Genomic DNA, 20,059 nt, shown 5'->3' with positions numbered 1-20,059 from the left:
GCTGTCTGCCATTGACCTCCAGGAAGCCTAGTCCCATGGGACACGTAGCTCCCATCCAGCATAATGACATATGTCATGTCACACAGATGACACAGTAGTTGGTGTGGCAGGGATAAAAAAGTGAGAAGGGGAGGATGGGGAGAGCTTGGAGGAATGGGATGGTTGGGATGGAGGAAGGGTAGATATGGGAGCAGGGAAGTATATATCCTAATTAAGGGAACCATTTTAGTGTTTGCAAGAGACTTGACTCTAGAGATGTTCCCAGGTGTCCATGGAGATGTCCCCAGATAGATCCTTGTGCAACTGAGGAGAGAGAGCCTGAAATGGCCCTATCCTATAGCCATACTGATGAATATCTTGCATATCACCATAGAACTTTCATCTGGCAATGGATGGAGATAGAGACAGAGACCCACATTGGAGCACTGGACTTAGCTACCAAGGTCCAAATGAGGAGCAGAAGGAGGGAGAACATGAGCAAGGAAGTTAGGACCGCGAGGGGTGTGCCCACCCACTGAGATGGTGGGGCTAATCAAGTGGGAGCTCACCAAGGCTAGCTGAACTGGGACTGATGGAGCATGTGATCAAACAGGACTCTCTGAATGTGGTGGACAAGGAGGGCTGACTGAGAAGCCAAGGACAATGGCACTGGGTTTTGATCCTACTGCATGGACTGGCTTTGTGGGAGCCTAGTCTGTTTTGATGCTCACCTTCCTGGACCTGGATGGAGGGGAACAGACCTTGGACTTCCCACAGGACAGGGAACCCTGACTGCTCTTTGGACTGGAGAGAAGGGGGAGGGGGAGGGAAATGGGAGGAGGTGGAAATTTTTTATTAAAATAAATAAATGAATAATTTAAAAATGACATAAGAACTAGACAATAAGAATTTAGAGCTAATGGTCCAAGAAGTGATTTAATTAGTACAATTTCTGTGTGGTTATTTTGGGACTAAGCTAGCCAGGGGGTCAATATGAACAAGTGGGCCATCCTCCCATAATCATGCTGATACTTTGTGTGGTTCATAGCTAGGTAAGACTCTTGGTGGTTTTGTTTCTTTGGAAACTTATATAGCAATGAATATAAAAATAGAAACTCTTGGTTTAATTAATACTAATAGCAGAAAGAGCAATTTATTATACTTTCCCTTTTTTGCACTTTTATTTTTGCATTTTAGCTATTTATTTTCTTTCCTTTTTATTGCATTTTAGCTATTTATTTTCTTTCCTTTTATTTTTACCTAACTCAGCATAATTTTTTATTTCCATCCATTTATGAGCACAACACTTTCATTATCCATTTGCAGTTGAAAGACTTCTAGGTGTTTTCATTTCCTATCTGTTTTGAAAGAACAGCAATGTGAATGTCTTAGCAAGAATCTCTGGAGTGGGGTGTTAATTCCTGTGTGCATATGTCAAGGAATGGTATAGTTGGCTCCTGTGGCAGACATATTTTTAGATTTTAGAGCAAACAAATTTATGATTGGCTTGATCTTTTTACAAGCACCTTTTTCCGAAGAGCCATACTTTGTGTGGCCTATATAAGGTTCTCAACCATCACACCAAGCCCCTTACACTCAAAAAAATAACAAAAAAATAGTCCCTGTAATATTTATCTTGGATGCTATCTTGTAATTGAAATTTGAGTATATCTATTGGCCATGAATTTATGTTATGTGAATAACTAAATAAAATGTATTTCCAGCAGTAGCTTATATTCCAGAATAGATTGTCTTATGTGAGACACATTGAAAGACTATTTTATTTTTGTTAAAGAATAACTTCAGAACAACTTTCTGAAAAGCAGTTAAATATTTACAGTTTTTTACTTTACTATATTAAATTAGTTTGTAATAGACATAATTAATTAATCAAAATAATCATTTTTGTTTCAAGAGTGTGTTTTGTTTTTTAAAACATTTCAAATGTTTCTTATCAGGCCTTCGAAGTATTATGTAGCACTTTGGGAAAAAGATGCACCCAAGCAGCCCTGCAGTAGATGCTAAAATGGAAAAGACCTCCACAGCCACCATGACTTTGTTCTTGGTGCTGTGGTAGACAGGTAGAAAGGTGACCCAGACACTGCAGAACACCAGCATGCTGAATGTCAGTAACTTGGCTTCATTGAAGGTGTCAGGCAGGTTCCTTGCCAGGAAAGCCACAGTGAAGCTTCCTAAGGCCAGGGTCCCTAAATATGCCAGCACACAGTAGAAAGCAGTGACTGAGCCCTTGTTGCACAATATGATGATGTGATCATGTTCAGAGTGTGCATCTTCTTCAACATAGGGAGGAGAAGTACCCAGCCAGAATCCAAGGAGAATAAGTTGGATCAAGATACATATGGGGATGACAGAGTTATAGATGCCTGAGACAAAGAGCCTTCTCATTGTTCTTCCTGGTGTCATAATTCTAAAGGCCAGAATTACCGTTATAGTTTTAGCCAAAACAGTGGAAAGAGCCAGAGTGAACACCAGAGCAAATGTAATTTGTTGCAATATGCAGGAGGCTGTGTTTGGCTGGCCAATGAAGAGAAATGGACACAGGAAGCAGAGGAGGAGGGAGATGAGCAGGATGAAGCTGAGAGTCCGATTATTGGCTTTAACAATGGGAGAGTCTTGGTGCTTGAGAAAGATTCCAAAAACTACAGCTGTGCTGACAGACAAGCACAGAGCTGTGCAGGCCAGAGCCATGCCCAGAGAATCATCAAAGGACAGGAATGTCACTGACTTTTGTAGGCATTTGTTTCTCTCAGGGTTTGGATACTCTTGAATTGGGCAAAGGACACACTCCTTTTGATCTACGGGATGAAATGAACCAAAATTTCAGCTTTTACAATTATTTACTGATTCCATATTTTAGTCACGGTGAGCACCTTCCACTAATATTGTGTATAGCTTGTCACAGTTTTCCTTACTATAGTGCCAAGAAGGACACTAACTAACTCTGTAGAAATTCCCATTTACTGTCTGTCATGAATAGTCATGATAAGCTGTGTGCAGACAAGTTTGTTGCTGTTTGTTTTGGGCAATGAAATTGAAATAGTAATCTACTTATTCAGATAAAGTAAAATTGTCATATTGTCATATGAAAAATTCTAAAATTGTGCCACACCAGCATGGTCAGACTCCTGCTACTCAAGTACAGACCAAACAAATCAGAAATATGTTGACCCCCTGCTACATCAAAGTCCAGCCTAATCACCAGAGGGAAAATCCCATCTTTTAAAGAGACTCACAGCTAGACAAGAGGTCATACAAGGTATCAGAAATCCATGCCTCAAAGACTATGGAACCAAAGTGGAAAAAAAAAAACAGAAACAAAATACCCATTAAATAAGGAGAAATTTGGAATTCAAGAACCAGAAGTAATTATCCCATAGTCAGATGCCTAAATGCCAGTGTTCAAATACAATCAACAACAGCCAGAGCAATATGATCCCACAAGAGCCTATCTATTCTGTGGCAGCAAAACCTGAATATTCCAACATAGCCAAAGCAAAAGAAAATGACCTTAACACAACTTTATTGGAGATGATAAAGGTCCTTAAAGAGGAAATGGAAATCTCCTTTAAAAAAGCCAAGGCCCTTAAAAAATGTCAAGAATGCCAAGAAAAGTCAAGCAATTGAAAAAAAATTCATGACATGAAAATTGAAAATGAAGCAATAAAGAAATCACAAACTGAGGGAATTCAGGGAAAGGCCAATCTGGGTGAGCAAACATGAACTACAGATGCAAACAGTACCAACAGAATATAAAAGATGCCAGGTGTTGAAGATGCAGCAGTAGAAATTATTTCATTGGGCAAAGAAAATGTTAAATATAAAAAACTCGTAACACAAAACATCCAGGTAATCTAGAACATCATGAAAAGACAAAATCTCAAAATAATCAGAATAGGAGAAGAATCTCAGCATAAAAATCCAGAAAATACATTTAACTAAATTACAAAAAAAATTTAAATTGAAAGACAAGCCTATAAATGTGTAAGATGCTTACAGAACATCAAATAGATTATATCAGAAAAGAAAGTAGCCATGTCACATAATAATCAAAACACTGAATGTGCTGAACGGAAATAGCTATTAAAAGCTGGAAGGGATAAAGATCAAATACTGTATAAAGGCAAATCTATAAGAATTACACTGGACTTCTCAACAGAGGCTCTAAAATCTAAAAGAGTACGAATAGATAGATAGCTTATAGACTCTTGGACTCTGTAGATGAGAGCCCAGATTAAGACACCCAGCATATCTTTCAATTACTATACATGGAGAAAACAAGATGTTAAATGACAAAGTCAAATTTAAACACGGTCTATCCACAAATTCATCTCTATAGAAGGTACTATTGTAGAAGAAAACTTCAACAAAGGAAACTGAATACACCTATGGAAACACAAGCAATAACTAATCTCACAGAAGTAACATCCATGAAAGCAAACACACACACCACCTACCCTTTTACACACACACACACACATACACACACACATATCTATATACACACACATACCCCACACACATACTACCACTATCAGTAATAACATAATAACAAGAATAAATAGACACTGGTCATTAATATCTCTTAATGTCAATGGTCTCAATTCCCCAGTTAAAATGCACAGAATGAATTAAAAAAGAAAACAGGATCCATCCTTCTGTTGCATATGAGAAACAGACTTCAACAGCAAAGATGGACATTACTGTAGAGCAAAGAATTGGTAAAAAATTTTCCAATGAAGTGAACTTAACTACCAAGCTGCTGTTACATATCCTAATATGTAACAAAATAGACTTCAAAGGACAGTTAATCAAAACAAATGGAAAAGGACATTTCATACTTATTAAAGGAGAAATCCACTGGGATAACATCTCAATTCTGAACATCTATGCCCCAAATGCAATGGCAGCCATGTTTGTGAATATGACATTACTAAAAAGCCTTAAATCAGACATCAAGGCCACATATTAATAGTGAAAAGCTTCAATACCACACTCTAATCAATGGATAGGTCATCAAGACTGAAACTGAACAGAAATAATGGAATTAGCAGACATTATGACTCAAACGGACCTAGAAGGTATTTACAGAATATATTAGTAAGATACAAAGGAATATACCTTCATCTCAGCACCTCTTAGGATCAGTTACAAAGCAGTTCTCCACAGATACAAGAAAGTTGAAATAACTCATTGTATTCTATCAGACCACCATGGATTAAAGTTGGGTTTAAATAACAACAAAACAACAGAAAGATTATAGACTCACAGAAATTGAATTCCTCTATAATAAATGATTCAGGGGTCAAGGAAAAATGAGAAATTAAAGACTTCCTAAAATTCAATGAAAAAGAATATACAACACAAATTCATGGGACACAGTGAAAGATGTGATAGGAGGAAAATTCATAGCACCACATACTTGCATAAAGAATTTATGGAATTCTCATACAGAGACTTAGCAACACACTTGAAAACTGTAGAAGAAAAGCAGGAAATAGTCAAACTAAAGGCCGAAATCAATAAAATTGAAACAAGGAGAATAATAGAAAAAAATCAATGAAACAAAGAGTTGGTTTGTTGAGAAAATCAACATCATAGACAAGCCCTTATTCAAACTAACTAAAAGGAAAAGAGAGAATATACAAATTAAAAAAAATGGAAGACATAGCAACAGACACTAAAGAAATCCAGACACTCATTAGGTCATACTACAAGAACATTTACTCTACAAATTGGAAAATCTAAAAGAAATGAAACATTTTCTAGCTAGGTACTGATGGAGGAAAGTCATTTGTCAATAAACAAACTGCCTTGGCCCATTTGATAGTCCATCCCTTAAGTGGGTGGAGTAGACATAATAGAATGCTGGGAAGAAGAGGAAGTGAGCTCAGATGCAGGGCAGCTCCTCTCAGAGCCAGACGCGATGCCGCTGTGCTCCAGAGCAAATGCGATAAAGCTCCAACCCAGAATGGTCGTAGGCTAGAATCTTCCCGGTAAGCGCACCTTGGGGTGCTACACACGTAAATAGAAATGGAAAATCAAGATGTAAGAATTAGCCAGTAAGAAGCTAGAGCAAATGGGCCAGGCAGTGTTTAAAAGAATACAGTTTGTGTGTTGTTATTTTGGAGCATAAGCTAGCCAGGCTGGGAGCTGGGTGGCAGGAATGCAGCCCGCAGCTCCCACTACAAGGTACCACATACCAAAATTTAATCAAGACATAAACAATTCAAATACACTTATATCTTGACAAGAGCAAAGACCTGTATTTGGTTATAATCAAGCCATCTTAGTTCAGTGTTAAGTAAGCTATTTAGAAGACCCTGTAGGTCAAATTCCAGGCCAAGAAAATAACCCAGTATCTTCTTATCTTTTGCTGTGAGTTAAAAATGCCTGCAAACGTATAGGTCCCAGGCCCCAGAAGTACTTAGCATTCCCCCTGTTAGTTAACATTTACAGATGCTCAGTATTTCTTTATGTTTTCGGTCAGCTAGGGATATCTCCAGACCTGACATTCTAGTTACAACACTTGCATAGCAACCTACCCACCCTCTGTCCTTTTGCTATACAATGCTCCTGAGAAAAAATAAAATTTGCAGCTTGATCAGAATACAGACTTGCTGTCCATTTTCTCATGTCTCTTGCCCCTCCATTTTTCTCCTCCAGGGTCCGGGTAATCGATCTATGTCCCGGTGGTTGAGACAATATCATCCAAAAATATAGAAGCCATCATTAAAACTCTTCCGACCAACAAACCCCAAGGCCAGATAGTTTTATTGCCACGTTCCACCAGGCCTTAAAGAAAAGCCAATACCAATATTCCTAAGATTATTTCACAAAACAGATAAATAAAAAACATTGCCAAAAATATATTTTATAAGGCCACAGTCATCCTGATACCCAAAACACACAAAGACTCAAAAATACATTTACCGACTAACTTCCCTCAAAAATTCTCAATAAAATACTTGCAGAGTAAATTTAAGATCATCACAAAGACCATCATGGTCAAATAGGCTTCATCCCAGAGATGCAGGGATGATTCAACATACAAAAATCAGCCAACGTAATCACATTATAATCAAACTGAAAGAAAACTCATCAAGATGATCTCACGAGACACTTATAAAGCCTTTGGCAAAATATAACAGCCCTTCATAACCAAAGTCTTTATGTCATCAGAAATAAAAGGATAATACCTAAGTATAGTAAAGGAAATATTGATGTGGGGATTCCCTCTGTATGCTGTGAATACCATTGGTTAATAAAGAAACTAGCTTTGCCTGGTAGGGTAAAACAGAGATAGGTGGGGAAAAGAAAACTGAATGCTAACAGGAAGAAGGCAGAGTCAGAGAGAAGCCATATAGCCCCACCAGAGACAGATGCCAGAACTTTACCTAGTACACCACAGCCACGTGGTGATACACATATTAATGGAGATGAGTTAATTTAAGATATGAGTTAGTTAGAAAATATACTTAAGCTATTGGCCAAATAGTGTGTGTGTGTGTGTGTGTGTGTGTATAGTTTCTGAGTGATTATTTAGGGTCTGGACAACCAGGAATGAATGAATGGCCTCAGAAAACAAATTGATATTTCATGTGGCTATCTACATAGTCTTCCACCTTCTCTCCCCCTATGGTCTAATCAGGTGAGTCTTCCAGATTTTTCCACCTATGCCTCCTTTCCAACTCCCTCAATCCATTTCAAGTCCTACTCCCAGTGTCCCAATCTATTCTGGCCAGTACCACCTGCAATCTAATCTGTATCTAGGCTTCTGCAATAAACTGCCCTATCTGCCACCACTAACAGATCCCTTCTACTCCTCATTCAATCTCTCCATTCATCCATTCTTCCCAACTCTTCTTCTAGTCTCTATCAAGGTATATCTATCTGCCCCCACCCATACCTTCTTACCTACTGACCAGATCGATAACTGTGTCACATGAAGAGCCCAACTATAATTTAGACAAAATGACTTTGCCACAACAAACTAGTATATTTTCTCCAAGAATATTTCTCCATATCTTCATGTTCACATGGCCCTCCCGTGATACATATTAGCTCTGAAATCAGCCAGGTGTACAACTACTCTGGGCATCAGTGGAAATCCACATGATGTGCATCATCCTAGGCAATTCTGTCTATTTTATTTTATTACACATTACCCATTTTCAACCTCTTGGCCTAACAAGCTTGTACATAATCTCTTTTGCCCCAATCTGCATTGTGTAATGAATATTAAGAGTAACAAAAAATTCACACACCCAAATATCATAAAAATACCAACAATATGAAAGATAGAGCTAGAATATTTTCTCCAAAAATCTACCAGTCTAGTAGATGTTTGGCAATGGGGATTAAAAATAAAAGTTAAGATACAGAATATAAAAAGCATTCATCAACTTCATAAGTAATTTAAGGAGTTTAAAGAAAACAAAAATAAAAAGTGTAATGAAACTAAGGAAAAATAACTCAAGAATAATAAACCCCTTGATAATGCCCCCAAAATAAAACATAACACTGACATAAATAAGGAAGACAATCCAAGGCTTGTATTGGAATTTAAGAAAAAAATAGAAAGAGTGAAAAGGACTCAAGCTGAAATGAGGACAGAATTGAAAAGCAAAAAGTCCATCTAGAAACACAAAGGAAAGCCTCAAAAGTCAAATAAGTCAAGCATAAAAGAGAACATTAGGACTCAAAGATAAAATAGAGAATAAAAACACAAGAAAATGAAAAATTGAAACAGGAAAGGAAATGTGGGACACTATGGGAAAACTAAACCTTTAAATTATTGGCATAGATGACAGAGATTAATTCCAAATCAATGGCAGAGAACAGTTTTTCAATAAAGTCAATTTCAAATAAGAAACATTCCTGAAACCAAGAAAAAGTACATCCAAATATATGCAAAAAGCACATTGTAGACCAATAGACAAGACCAAAAAAAGAAAATCCATACAGCATACCATAAATAAAATAAAAGAAAGATAAATATTTTTAAATGGATGTAAAGTTAAGTTATAAACATAACAAGATAGGGTATTGAAAGCTCTAAGAGGAAAAAGAGACAAGATATATATAAAGGAAAATCCAAGAGAATGCCAGCTAATTTCTGAGTGGAATTTGTGAGAACCAGGAAAGCCTAGAGCAACACATGCCAAGTTATCAAAGAATATTATAGTAAGGCTAGAGAAATGTACACAGGAAAACTATCTGCCTACCTGAAAAAGAAAAAAAAAATTTCCATGGCATAAATGGCCTACAAAATTAAATCCAACAAGCAAGAACTGAAATAAATAGGAAGTAATATTTTTGACTGAAGAGAGAAATGAGCGTAGCAATGTGATGGTGTCAAGAAATAGTAATACATTTTTATTAGAACATAAAGCACCATTGAGAACACAGGCAACAACTCTACATTCAACAACATGTTGACCACAAATAATGTAAATATCTACATGATAATTAAATATTGATGGCCTCAATTCCTCATCTAAAATAATGAATGATCTGAAGGGATCATAAAACAAAAAAATCCATCTACCTCTTGTCTACAAGAATCATATCTGAATTTTAAAGAGACACCACTTTATAATTAAAGGACAGACAAATATACTTCAATCTCATAAGTTCAGGATGCAAGCATGTCCTCCCTACAATAATATCTGATAAAATAGATGTAACCTAAAATTAATCGGAAAAAGTAACGTGGGAAGCCACATTCTCTTTAGGGGAACAATTACTCCAATGAGATTACAACTCTAAACCCATATGCACCAAATTTGTGGGCAACCAATTTTATAAAAAATGTTCTACTGTATTTAATGACACAGTTTAACAATAATACACTAATAGTGGGCAAATTAAATACCCCACTTTCTCAATAAACACGTGTCATCTGTACAAAAATAATGAAATAACAAAATTAATTGACACCCCAAATCAACTGGACTTGAGATATCTAAATATTCCAAAGAAAATATATTCTACTCTTCAGAACATGGGAGATTTTCTGAAATAGATCAAATCATGGAGCAAAAAAACAGATGTTTACAAATTCAAAAAATTGAAATACCACTACTTGTCCTATCTGATACCAATACAATAAAACTTAAAGTTCACAGAAAATATAACTACTGAATACACAAACCTCTTGAGATAAAACAACCAGTACTAAATGTTGAATGATTTAAAGAAAAGGTTAAGACAGAATTAAAATATATCCTGGAATTAAATGAATATGAATGGAAAACACAACAAAACTTCTGGGACACATTGAAAGGTATCATACAGGGAAAATTCATTGCTCACCCTTCCTACATTAAAAAAAATCAGATGGATCACAAATAAATGTTTCAGTTATATAACTCAAAAATTGAAAAACTGACATACTGCATCACACCCACACCCACCGGTGCACCAAAGATCTGAGAGCAGCTTCCAACACCCCCACCCACACTAATAGCATCCGTGATCTCTGAAGACTTGTCCTTGCCCACACCTGGAAAGGTGATTTTCTGGGTTCCTACACTGGAGGGCCCTTTTCTCTGGTCCCAACTCAGAGAGGCATATCTAGTGACCCACCCCAACTCCCAGAAGTCCAAAAGACATGGAAGCAGCCTCCTCCATCCCTAACCTCCCACAAAGGGGATCTGAGACCAATGGGGTCTTAGTCCTGAAACACTTGGAGTGGTGACTGTCTGGGTTTCTGGCTGGAGGGCCCTCTTCTCTAGGTCCCAGCCCCTGGAGGCATATCCTGTGCCCCCCTCCATCCACCAAAATCTTAGAGTCCTAGGAGCAGCCTCTTCAGACTCCTAACCATCCCCCACAGCATCTTGGACCCTGGCATCCTTGGTTCTGCCAGCAGTTAGAGGAACTCCAGTGTTGCATCTGTGACCATCAAAATCATGGGCACACCTATACCTGGAGGAAGAGCAATCACCCAAGCCACAGGGTTTACCTACACCAATTGGAGGAAGAGATCGGTAGACAACAGTGTAAGAATGCAATCAACAACATAAAGAACACTAAGGCACAAATGGTTCTACATCAGCAAGATCTGAACATCCCAGTGCAGATGAAGCAGAAGAAAATGATCTTAAAAACAACTTCATGAAGATGATAGAGGCCCTTAAAGAGGAAACAAAGAAAAGTGAAGGAAAAGAAAAAATTGGAAGAAATCAACAAATCCCACAAAAAAAGCAAAGAAAACAAAAAACAAAAAAACAAAACAAAACAAAACCCACAATCACACAAGTGAAGAAAATTGTTCAGGACTAGAAAACTGAAATCGAGGCAATGAAGAAAACACAAACCAACGAATTCTGGAAATGAAAAATCTGGGTAAAAGAACTGCAGATAGATGTAAGCATAACCAACAGAATACAAGAGATGGAAGAGAGAATCTTAGGTGTTGAAGATACTATAAAGGAAATAGATTTATTGGTCAAAGAAAACCTTAAATCTCAAATGCTATAAATACTGTACAGGAAATAGATTCATTGGTCAAAGAAAGCATTAAGTTCAACAAATACTTAACACAACATACATAGGAAAAGACCAAACTTAAGAATAGTTAACAGCAAAATATAGGAACTAAAAGAAGTTATGACTCAAACAGTTATAGCAGACATATACAGAATGTTCCAGCCAATACAAAGAATGCACCTTCTTCTCAGCACCTCATGGAACCTACTCTAAAATTGACCCCATACTCAGTAAGAAAACAAACCTCAACAGATACAAAAATTTGGAATAAACCCTTGTATTGTATCAGATGATCATGGCTTAGAATTAGAATTCATTAGCAACACTAATTGGAGAAAACCTACAAACTTGAGGAAATTGAACTATGCTGAACTGAATCACCCCTGAGTAAAGGAAGAAATAAAGAAATTAAAGATTTCCTAAAATTCAATGAAAATGAATACACACATACCCAAACTTATCAGATGCTTTGATAGCAGCGCTAAGAAGAAAGTTCATAGCACTAAATGACTATATAAAAGAACAAAGAGAAATATCACACTAGTGACTTAACAGCACGTTTGTAAGCTCTAGTACAAAAAGAGCCAATACACGAAGTGTATAAGACAGGAAATAATAAAGTTGTGGGTTCAAATCACTAAAATACATAAAAGAAAACAATACAAAAGTAAAAAAGACAAAAAGTTGGTTCTTCAAGAAATAGACAAAATAGACAAACCTTTATCGAAACTAACCAAATAGCAAGGAGAGAATATCCAAATTAACCAAAACAGAAATGAAAAGGAGGATATAATACAGACGCTGAGGAAATCCAGAGATTCATCAGGACATATTTCAAAACTCTGCACATAACAAAATTGGAAAATTTACAGGAACCAGACATCTTTTTTTGGTAGTTGTCAAAAATCAAAATTAAATCAAGACCAGATAGCAATTTTAAATAGACCTATTATAACCCTTAAGGGAATAGAAAGAGCCATCAAAGGTCTCCCAACCAAAATAGCCCAAGGCCAAATGGGGTCAGTACAGAATTCTACCAGAATTTGAAAGAAGAGCTAATACCAATATTCCTCAAATTGGTCCACACAATAGAAACAGAAAGGATATTGCCAAACTTATTTACATACTATAGCTATCCTAATATGCAAAGCATGCAAAGATGCAACTAAGAAAAAATTACAGACCAAACGTCCTCATGAACAATTGTTGGAAAAATACTCAATAAAATCCTGGTAAACTGAAGCTAAGAACACATCAGAAAAATCATCCACCATGATCAAATTGGCTTTATCCCAGAAATGAAGGGATGATGCAACACAAATCTGTCAATCTGTAATCCACTATATAAATAATCTGAAAGAAAAAAAACTGAAAGAAAAGAAAACAACATGAATATCTCATTAGATGCTGAAAAAGACTGTGACAAAATCCAACACCCCTTCATAATAATGTTCTTGGAGAGATCAGTGATACAAGGATTATACCAAAACATAATAAAAGCAATATACAGCAAATCAACAGCCAACATTGAAGTAAATGTAGAGAAACTCAAAGTAATTTCACTAAAATCAGGGCTGTCCATTCTCTACATATCTATTGAATATAGTACTTGAAGTTCTAGCTTGAGGAAAAAAAGGAAATCAGTGGTATACAAATTGGAAAGGAAGAAGGTAAACTCAAAATTGTGACACAAAAAGTTATACTAGGGAACTTCTACAGCTGATTAACATCTTCAGTAATGTGAGGATATAAGATTAACTAAAATATTTAGAAGCCCCCTATATACAGACAATAAGTGGAACAAGAAAGAAATCAGAGAAACATCATCATTTACAATAGCCACACACAATATCCTGGTATAACTCTAACTATATAAATAAAAGATCTATGTTACAAGAACTTTAAGGGTTTGAAGAAAGAAATTGAAGTAGATATTATAAAATGAAAATATCTCCCATGCTCTTGGATAGGGAGAATCGACATAGTAAAAATGGCAAGTTTACCAAAAGCAATTTATATATTCATTGCAGTCCCCATCAAAATTTCAGTACGAAACTTCACAGACCTTGAAAAGACAATACTGTACAATGAAGGAACTTCCAGAGGCATCACCATTTCTGACTTTTAGCTCTACTATAGAGATTTGGTAATGAAAACAGCTTGGTATTGGCACAAAAACAGGCAGGTGGAAAATGGAGTTGAATTGAAGACCTGATACTAGCTAGCCACATGCATAAGAACACCTAGTTTTTGACAAAGAAGGTAAAATTATACAATGAAAAAAAAAAGAAAGTACCTTCAATAAGTGGTGCTGGCATAACTGGATTCCAGCATGAAAAATGCAAATAGATCCTTAGCTATTGCCATGCACAAATCTCAAGTCCAAATGGATGAAAGACCACAGTATAAATGCAGCCACACTGAACCTCATAGAAGAGAAACTGGAAAGTGGCCTTGAACACATTGGCACATGAGACTACTTCCTGAATATAATACCAGTAGCACAGACACTGAGAGCAACAATAAATTAATGTGACCTGCAGATACTGAGAAGCCTCTGTAAGGTAAAAGACACATCCAATAAGACAAAATGGTAGCCTATGAAATGGGAAAATTTTTCACCTACCCCATATCAAATTTAGGACTGATTTCCAAAATATTTAAAGAATTCAGGGAACTGGACATCAAAATCCCAAATAATTCAGTCAAAAAAATTGGGTACAGACATAGGCAGAATTCTTAACAGAGGAATCCTAAATGGCCAAAAGGCACTTAAGGAATTATTTAACATGGTTAGCCATCAGGGAAATGTAAATCAAAACAATTCTTAGATACCATCTTACACCTTTCAAAATGGCAAAGACCAAAAACTAATGAAAGCTTATGCTGAAGAGAATGTGGAGTAAAGGAAACATTCCTCTACTGATGTTGGGAGTACAAATTTATACAGGCCTTTTGGAAATCAGCATAGTACTTTCTCAGAAACTTGGGAATCAATCTACCTCAAAACCCAGCCATACCCACTCTTCTGTATAGACCCAAATGATGTACATTTATACAACAGGGACATTTGGTCAACTATATTCATATATCATTATTCCAAACAGGAAGAACATGGAGAAAATGTGGATAGCCCTCAACTAAAGAAGGGATAAAGAAATTGTGGTAAATTTAGACAATGGAGTACTACTCAGCAGCAACAAAATAAAAAAAAAAAAGAAAAAGAAAAAATGACATCCTGAAATTTGCAGATAAATGAATGAAAAAAGAAAAAAATCTTGAGTTAGGTAACCCAAGTACAGAAAGACAAACATGGTATGTACTCACTCATAAGTGGATATTAGACAACCAACCTACAGTCTACAACCCCAGCGAATTCAGGAAACTAGAAGACTCAAGAGACACATACGTGGATTTCCCTGGAAAGGGGAAATAGACAAGATCTCCTGAGTAAATTGGAAATGTTAGCAAGAGGGTAGAAGGTGGAACAGGAGTGCAGAGTGGAGAAGAGGAGGGAGGAGAATTTGAGGGATCAGGAAGTTTGAGTTGGGGGAAGGACAGAGAAAGAGAGCGAGAGCAAGGAAAGAGATATCTTGATAGAGGGAACCATTAGGGGGTTAGCAGGAAACCTGACACTGGGAAAATTCCTAGGAATCCAAAGGGATGACCTCAGTTAAGAATCTGAGCAACAGTGAAGAGGGTGCCTTAACTGCTGTTTCCCTATAATCAGATTGATGACTACCTTTACTATCATAATAAAATCTACATTCAGTAATGGTGGAAGCTGATGCAGATATCTACAGCGACACACTGGGCCAAGCTTCTGAAGTTCAGTCATACAGAGGGAGGAGCAATAAAATGAACAAAGGGGTCAAGACCATCATTGGAAAACCCACAGAAACGACTGACCCAAGGTAGTGGGAGCTCATTAACTCCAGACTGAGTAGTGGGGAACCTGCACATGACTCAATTAGGGCCTCTCAATGTGGGTTAGAGATATGTGGCCTGGGTAGTGTGTGGGGCCACTAGCATTGAAACCAATATTTATTCCTAGTGCATGAAGTAGCTTTTTGGAGCCTGTTCCCTTTGGAGGGATACATTTCTCAGCCTACTGGGGAAGTCCTTGGTACTGCCTCAGTTGAAGAGACAGACTTTGATGACACCCCATGGGAGGCCTCACCCTATCTGAGGGGTAAGTGGAAGAGAGGTGGGTACACGTGGGAGGAGTGGGAAGAGGGGAGGGAGAGGGAACTGATTTTGATATGTAAAATAAGATTGTTTTAAAAATAAAAATATAATTCTAACACTGAAAAAATAAACAGAAAGAAGCAAATGCAAATCCAAGTGATGGTAATACATAATAAAATCAGAGTTGATATCAATGAAATAGAAACAAATAAAACAATAGAAAGAACTAGGCAACCTAATAGCTTCCTCTTTGAGAAGATAAACTGTAAAAGAAATTAAAAGAGGACTCAAAAGCATCATAAATGGCAGGAAAACATTACAGCAAATACCAAAGGAGCTCAGAATATCATAAGAGAATGTTTATTTATTTATTTATTTATTTACATACTTACTTAATGTTTTTTAAAAAAAAGAAAACAGACTACCTGTTTTCATTTTACATACCAATTCCAGAACTGAGTTCCCCATACTCCTTTCACTTTTTACCCACCCCATTTATTACCCACTCCCCAGAGATGGCAAAGCACATTGCTCTGAAGAAGGACTAAGGCCCTCCCCACTTTATCCAGGCTGAGCAAGGTATTGATCCAAAAAGAATTGGTTCCAATAAGCCGGAATGAGCAGTAGGAAAACATCCTAGTGCCACTGCCAGTGGCCCCACAGTCTGCCCCAGCCATACAACTGTAATCCACATTCTGAAGGTCTAGCTTAGGTAAACTTTTTCAGTGGGCATCCCCATCATGGTCTTGACCTCTTTGTTCAGATTCTCATTCTTCCCACTATTCAACTGGACTTTGGGAGTTTAGCCCAATGCTCCACTGTACGCAGAGACCACACTTTCATTTCTTGGACACCCAGACCCAAATAAACACACAGAAATGATATTAATTATAACATTGGTTTGGCCAATGACTTAGACTTATTTCTAGCTAGCTTTTACATCTTGAATTAACCCATTTCTATTAATCTATGTATTGCTATGGGACTCGTGCTTTACCAGTAAGGTTCTCTGGAGTCTGGCTCCTTTGGTAGCTACATGGCATCTCTCTGACTAGGCCTTCTTTCTCCTAGCATTCATTTTAGTTTTACTGTCTAGACCTATTCTGACCTGCCACAGGCCAAAGAAGTTTCTTTGGTAACCAATGATAAAAAACACTTTTACAGCAAACACGAAGAAATACCACATCACTTACCCCTTCCTGTCTAAATGAAAACGAATGTTTTAACTTTACCATAGTAAAATTAAATATAACAAAACAGGTATCAAAAGAATTACAGTTACAATATTTATATCTACTTTATCTTTTTTCCAAACTAAGGAAAACTATAACTATCTCTTCTTCACTCCATCAAAGTCCCCAGAAGGATATAATATTACCTAAGTAAACAAGAGGTACATTGTAAGCGATTTCCAAACTCTAGAATTGACAGACACATCTTGCTGCCTGGACAGTCATCCAAAGTTCTTCTATTTCACTGGGGCATCCATTTTCAACGTACGGACTCATAGTATCTGGCAGACTTTTCCATGAACCAGAAAATGTCAAAGACAGTTCTGCCTATATTGTCAGTTTGCTATTCACTTTTTTCTATGTCCTGGAGAATGTCTGGCAGACACTTTCATGAAGCAGTACTCCACTGCAAGGCTCTGTCCCTGTCTCCAACAGTTGCTGGATGAAGGTTCTATGGTAACATTTGAGATATTCATCAATCCGATTACAGGGCAAGGCCAGTTCAGGTACCCTCTCCACTATTGCCTAGGGTCTTAGCTGGGGTCGTCCTTGTAGATTCCTGAGATTTTCTCTAGTGCCAGATTTCTTCCTGTCCCAAAATGGTTCCCTCAATCAAAATATCTCTTTTCTTGATCTCCATCTCTGTCCTTCCCCCATCTTCCATTTCCTCAAGTTCTCATCTCCCTTCCCCTTCTGCCTTAATCCACCCCTTCTGCTCTTGCTTCTCTTCACACTCCCATGTCAGGATATTTAAAGAAAGAAAAGATAAAAAAGTATTTCAGTAAGTTTAAACACCTTCATGAAATGGAAAATTTTCTAGCTTTGGCCATACTATAATAATTAAAAATGGAAAGCGTTATGAAAACATGTTGGAAAAACTGGAGGTCCACAAGTAGAACAGTGAAGCTCCATCCATATTTATCAATTTCACAATTTCTAAGTCCAAATGGATCAAAGATATAAACCCAAAATCTCTAATACTGAAACTCTTAGAAGAAAACATAGGCAAAAGCCTCTATGATTTAGTTTTAGGAAAATACTTTCTCAATCAATTCCATTTGCCCAAGAATTAAGGCTAACACTGACAAGTAGGACTTCAAGAAACTAAAAGTCTCTGTTATAGTCAAAGAAGCAATCAAGTGAGTGGAGAGAAAGCTCTCAGAATGGGAGGGATTCATTGCCACTGATATATCGGACAGGGAATATACAGAGAACTGAATAAAACAAATAGTTAAAAAGACAAATAATCAATTGCATAAGAAAGTGATCCTGGATCCAGGCAGTAGTGGCACACAACTTTAATCCCAGCACTCAGAGCAGGCAGATCTCTGTGAGTTCTGGACCTGCCTGGTGTACAAGAGCTAATTCCAGGACAGGCTCCAAAGCTACAGAGAAACCCTGCCCCCGCCTCAAAAGAAAACAAAACAAATAAGAAATGATGCTGGGATCTCAAAAGTGAGTTTCCATGGAAATAAAATGGCTAATAAATAGTTCATAAAAGTTGTCAACCTTATCAATTATAGAAACATGAATCAAAACAACTTTCAGATTTTTACCTACCTCAGTCAAAACAACAACCATTCACAGAACAGACAACAAGAAGTGCTGAGTTGACCCAAAGGAAAAGGACACACTACTTATCTTATGCTAGGGCTGTATCTGGTTTAGATAGACACTTTGGAAATCAGAATGAGGAATTCCATAGAGGTAAAATTAACTCTGCCATATGACCCAACACTACCACTCCTTGACCTAAGTCCATAGGATATGACATTGTATTCAACAGGTATTTGCTTTGCATGTGCAATGCTGCTTTTTTCACAGCATTTAGGAAATTTAAAAAATTTAAATGAGCTAGATCTGTTAAGTGGGTAATGGAATTGTGATACATATAAAACATGGAGTACCATTCATTTGTAAAGGAAAATGAAATCTAAGCTTTATGGTTATGTGGCTGAAACCAGAAAAGATCATGAAAAGTTGAGTCATGAGAGTCCAACACAGAAAGACAAATGTTACATGTACTGAGGCTCCTAGCTCCAATGAACTCTAATGTGAGTTCATGTCCTGGAGAAATTGCAGAAGATAGTCAAATGAGCAGGACAACTTTAAGATCTGGGGGAATAACAGAAAGGGATAGCAGGGAACAAATCAGGTAAAAAGGGAAAGGCGGTATATGAAGACTCTAATTGCAGAGGGAAGAGGGGAATAAATATGGTTGAAGCGGCTAAGAGAGTGAAATAAGAGTAAGGATGTCTGGAAAGTGTATAAGTGACCTGCAAGAGAAAATGGGACAGGCTACACTTTAGGGAAGTGGAAGGGGAAGAAATACAACAGGATGGAGGTATGTCAAATATCAATGAGGATGTCTAAAGAACCACAACGACTCATAATATCACTATTTACCTGAAAATCACAGCTGCAGTAGAGTTAATTCTCTTTAAACTGATACCTATACTTTTAGTAAATACTTCTCTTCTGGGCTCCCCCCAAGAGCAGACTACATAAACAAACCCAATACCAGACATGAGAAGCTTCCATTAGAGGTGTTATCTAGGGTTGTTGAAGGGATACCCAAAGCCTATACCTATTGCTATTGCCTTTGTTTATCTTCCAAAGTTGAAAAGTGAGTCCCTATTGCTGAAGACACCATGTACTTCAAAACTAGTGCCCAGAGATACTTGAGATGGCTCTGATATGAATGTCCTCTCCCCAAGGACTTGCTTTTAAGATTCCAGAAGACATCATGCAAACTTCCAAAGGATGGAGACAGACAACAGTGCTATCCTGTTATGATAACTATGAACTACATCAATGACCAACACAACACAAATCCCTAAGGGTGAAATAATGGCAGGCATAACTTGACATTGATCAGAAGCTTTCTAAATTGGACTCAAGACTCACTGAAAAATAAGGAAAACATTCCTCTGAATGAAACCTAAATACTCAGTGCTAATAAAAGCATGGTTATTAGAGGAGAATCTACTACTATTTTACTAAACCAGCATAATATTTAACAACAGTATGTAAACATTTGTCCTGATACTCACAGATAATTTTAGTATTCACACCCTAGCAAGAAAATTTCTCAGGGCTAGAGAGATGGCTAACAGGTTAAGAGCACTAACTACTCTTCCAGATAGTCC

The 20,059-nt window shown here is 37.2% G+C and overlaps 1 protein-coding gene across 1 annotated transcript in view; it reads right to left on the bottom strand.

Moving 5' to 3' along the window:
* Positions 1-1,896: 1,896 nt before the first annotated feature.
* The window catches only part of LOC130871345 (vomeronasal type-2 receptor 116-like), a gene marked incomplete at its 3' end in the record, with an annotated part of 42,952 nt that continues 24,789 nt past the window's right edge, over positions 1,897-20,059 (bottom strand). The window contains exon 6 of the mRNA XM_057764692.1: positions 1,897-2,795. Within this exon, the coding sequence (XP_057620675.1) occupies positions 1,897-2,795 (899 nt within the window). The remainder of the gene's footprint in view (positions 2,796-20,059) is intronic.

The sequence above is a fragment of the Chionomys nivalis genome, chromosome 3, assembly GCF_950005125.1.
Source record: "Chionomys nivalis chromosome 3, mChiNiv1.1, whole genome shotgun sequence".
Classification (NCBI taxonomy): domain Eukaryota; kingdom Metazoa; phylum Chordata; class Mammalia; order Rodentia; family Cricetidae; genus Chionomys; species Chionomys nivalis.
This window is presented reverse-complemented; position numbering and strand designations above follow the sequence as displayed.